At 42.0% G+C, this 4,228-nt stretch overlaps 1 protein-coding gene across 1 annotated transcript; it reads left to right on the forward strand.

Annotated features, from left to right (window-relative positions):
• The first annotated feature begins 558 nt into the window (after positions 1-558).
• On the forward strand, positions 559-3,594 carry LOC110931168. Its single transcript, XM_022174575.1, has 2 exons — positions 559-1,016; positions 3,384-3,594. Exons 1-2 carry the CDS (start codon positions 559-561, stop codon positions 3,592-3,594), a joined length of 669 nt encoding a protein of 222 aa, XP_022030267.1.
• The last annotated feature ends 634 nt before the right edge of the window (positions 3,595-4,228 follow it).

A 4,228-nucleotide genomic window follows, 5' to 3' on the forward strand; every position in this document is an offset into this window, starting at 1 on the left:
TTGGGAGTACAAGCTTATGATTACCCATCCATCGAGCAGTTTTTGGATAATCATTTGAACAACAACGATTTCGAGCAACTGTTAGATATTATCTTACCGACCCACCAAGGAGGAGAAATGAAACGAAAGCAAATGTCGCTTGAAGGAAAGATTCTTCAAGGGATCTCGGTTGAGAACATCTTGGCAAGGTTTGGTGACCGTGGAGGAGTGAGAGTGAGTGACTGTAGGGTGGTGCACGCCTTACTGTATGGGACCCCAACACTGTCGTCGAGACATATAGTGATGATGAACACATGGGCTACCAGGGAGTCGTCCCAGAGGCGTTTTATTCCGTATGCACGCCTCATTAGCGCCATGATTGTGCAACAAAATTGTTTACCCCTGGAATCACTATGGGTTTCTAAGCCGGTGGAGGAATTTAATTTGGGGTACATGTGGAAGAATTGGAAGATCGAAGTCAAGTTCTCGGGAAACAAGTACGTTGTGACCGATGATTTGGGGAACTAATATGAGATCCGTACTGCTGGAGCACCACCCGTAGCGGAAGAAGATGAGGAAATGGGGGAAGAAGAGGAGGAAGTTGAACCCTCCGGTACACAAAGACCACGGCAACGATATATGCGGCCACATAGGGAAATTAACGCAGAGGTGGCAGGTTTTGTGACCAGAAGACGGGTGCCCTCCTATAAAAATTTTGATCAGGGGCAGCAGGAGATATATGACAATGTCTCCGCGTGCATAGGTGAAGGACGGGAATACAGTCAAAGAAGAGAAGCTTGGGAAGGGTCGCATGGATCCACAATGCAAGAATATTGGGCGGCTCAAGAAGCCCAACGTGAAAGAATGAACAAGTTTATGGAAGAACAAGAACGGTTCCAAGCCATGCAAAGATCACACATGGAACAGTTGGCAAAGATGCAGGAGGATGAGGCAGCCCGAAGACGGGCATGGGAAGAAGCAGAGGCAGCGCGTCGACAGGAAGAAGAACAATTGAACCGACGCCGGTGGAGTGCCCTGTACGTCTCTCAACAAATGGCGATTAATAACGCTAAAGTGCTGCATGATCAGGAGCGGCTACCAAGCCGGCCTCCCATACGCCGAGCACTCGGGGTGGACAAATTACCCCGATCTTCCCTACCCCCAAGGCCCATCCGACCCGACTCCACATTGGCCCGAAGCGGTAGGGTCTAGCTTCATTCCGATCCCGTACCAACCGCCACCTCAAGGGGAGCAAAGCCCCCTAGATAACTATAGGGAGATGTTCGAAGCCCTCACTGGTTATCCATACCAACCCAACCCGCCAATGGATCCAAACGAGCGATATCAGCGGTAGAGGTATGGTATGTTTTATGTTGTTGTTGTTGTATATTTTGTTCCGTTATTTCTTTTTGTTTTTATTTAATTTATGTCTAGTTAAATGAACTTTGTGGGTGTGTTCCCTATATAACCCTCACGAGACCTCTCGTCCTCCCAAGCTATTGGGGGGTTTAAAAGGGCTTGTTGCATAAGCTAAATGCAACCGTGATTCCTACGAAAGTGAGTTAGGTTGTTGTTGTTGTAAAATTTTTTCCACAAAAATCAAAGTAAAATAATGCATGACTTGGTAATATGTTCATAAAAAGGGTAGAACTACGTACTAACAAATTTTGATGGTTGTGAGAAGCATGCTTCTACACAAGGATTAGAATTTGTAGGTACAACATGTTTGTGGGACAACCATTTTTATGAAGAGACGAAGGATATGAGCATCAAGCGATAAAAATCAGGTGCATGTGTTTCTTTTTACTTTGATTGATAAGTTTAGAATAAGTGGATTGTAAGGTGTATTTTAATTTCCGGGGTGAAAAGTTGGGAAGGTTAGTCGTGTCACATCCCTTGTGCAGTGCTAAAACTCTAGTTCTTACACATTGAGGACAATATGTACTTCAAGTGTGGGGATGGGGGAGTAGTAGAAATTTTTCGATTTTGACCCGTTCATTTAAACACTACACATTGAGGACAATGTTAACCTCAAGTGTGGGGATGGGGGAAAATTTCAAAAATTTTTTCAAAAATGTCTTGTTTTCAAAGCGATCTTAAAAGCACAAGTAACCAAGTCAACGAGGGATGTCACAACCCATTTGGTCTTTTGTCATGGTCAAGTTCAAATTAATAAGCATAGCGGGTATTTATTGGGTGGTTATTTGGGAATAATTCGCCTAAGGAACTAGCAATTTATGCATATCACATATCATACCCTTATACGTGAGGTTTGAGCCACTTATATATCATAGATTTACATTTACATGTTTCTTTGTTTGAGTGGACCATTAGTCGCGTGTTGTAGAACTTGCAACTTTTGATACGTTTGAGACTATAGACCAAATACAAGTACGAGAATGATTAAGGCATTAGGTAAACCTTTTTCTCTTAAAACCATTTTTCTATCCTTACCCGAACAAATTCCTTAGTCGCCCATTTTGAGCCTAAACCTTTCGTTTGACCACCCTATAGCCCATAAACCTTAAACCTTTTCTTTTTTTTAAACCCGTGTGATGAAAATTCGATTATAGGAGCTTAAGTTTGTATAGTTGTTATGATTCGTTCAAAAAAAAAAAAAAAAAGAGAGAGAGAAAAATGTGTGAAAAAGAATTGAAAATTGTTGAAGAAAAACACAAAAAGAAGCGTTAGTAGTTGTCGAATAAAAGGGTGAAAGATTATTGCCCATAGTTGATGTTTATAGTTTACTTTTGTTTAGGATAGTCTTTTGTAATAAAAAGTCGAATTTTCATCACTTTAGCCACTTTAAAAATATCCTATTTCCTACCCTTCGCCTAGCCCCGTTACAACCCTTCAAAGACCTTTTGACTTGTGCTTAGTATTTGTGTTCGATAGTGGAGAATGATTGAGTTGCAAGCCTATGCGGGTACGTGTTCTAATTGGTTTTGAGCGATTAATTGTTGAAGTGCTAATACATTATACACGTTAGCCAGTTTTAAGCCGAGTGGAGAGCACATTGTGAGGGATATGCATGAGTTATTAGTTTTACGGGCGAATTAATCTTGGATAACCATTAGTATATGTGATTATTCACTTAACCGGTAAATATGTGAAATTTGTAAAGAGTTTGAACTTTTGTATGACAATAGACCTTAACCTCTGTCTCGGGATTGGGATGTATATTCGTTGTTCGACCCACGCGAAAGTGAAAAACAGATTTGCTTGAGGACAAGCAAAAGACAAGTGTGGGGATGTGATGCGTGGTTGAAAACCGGTGTTCGTTAATGCTTAAGTTGATGTTTTTACTTGACTTTTAATCGGGAATAGCCTACTTTTAATTAGATTTGTGTTTTGCAGGTTTAATGAAGTTTATGGAGCTTTTTGGGAGCTTTACGGATCACCAGGTCGAAAACCGAAGCACCAGAACGCGTCATGGATCAACCGGGAGAGTTAGGAGCGGAAAACGGAGGATTCACAAAAGAGAGCCCGTCGCCGACGGGGTCCAGACCGTCGGCAACGCCTTCTAGACAAGCCCGTAGGCATATGTTGCCCGTATCCAGGTGTTTAGGCCGTCGGAGCAGGAGACAAAACCAGGGCCCGTCGCCGACGGGTTGAGGGCCGTCGGCGACGTCTTGTCAAAACCAGCAACGCGAAATTTGATGATTTAAGGGTCAAGCTCGAATATTATTGGCTCTCACTCATTGATTTCGGGAGTTACACTTCTCTTGAGTTTGAATAATCATCTTGGAGCCAATACACACCATCTCTTACACTCTCAATCACCTACCATTCCATCATCATCATCTCTACAACCACCAATCATCAAACCCTAGTTCATCGAATCACTCACCATTTTCCACCATCACCATCCATCACTAACCTTCATCATTCTCCATCCAAGCAAGCTTCAAGATGAATCCTTCCGCGTTCCAAACATCCGGTGATCAAGCTTCTTCAACCATGAGCGGCTAATCATCTCGGTTTCACCCCGGTGTAGGTAGTTGTTAATTCTAGGGTTTTGAATTGTTCTTGTTTTAACTTAGTGACAATTTGTATTTGGTTTTTGAAACTCTTGACAATAGTATTACATTTGTTACGAATTCGTGAATTGTCGAGCGATGTTAAAAGTTATGACTTTGCGAAACGGTGATATGTAATTGTACATTGTCATTGTTAGGATTTACTTGTGTTGATTATAAAGTGTCTTTTTGTCCGTTCTTCGGGGCGTTGATAGTTAGTAGCACCTAAG

Source organism: Helianthus annuus, chromosome 3, assembly GCF_002127325.2.
Source record: "Helianthus annuus cultivar XRQ/B chromosome 3, HanXRQr2.0-SUNRISE, whole genome shotgun sequence".
Taxonomy (NCBI): domain Eukaryota; kingdom Viridiplantae; phylum Streptophyta; class Magnoliopsida; order Asterales; family Asteraceae; genus Helianthus; species Helianthus annuus.

What these genes read in the sequence shown, in the direction of transcription:
- LOC110931168 (XM_022174575.1), top strand. Translation starts at nt 559, where the DNA reads ATGGGGGAAGAAGAGGAGGAAGTTGAACCCTCCGGTACACAAAGACCA. An exon ending in CGACGCCGGTGGAGTGCCCT is followed by an intron (nt 1,017 to 3,383) that starts GTACGTCTCTCA and finishes ACGGATCACCAG; the next exon opens with GTCGAAAACCGAAGCACCAG.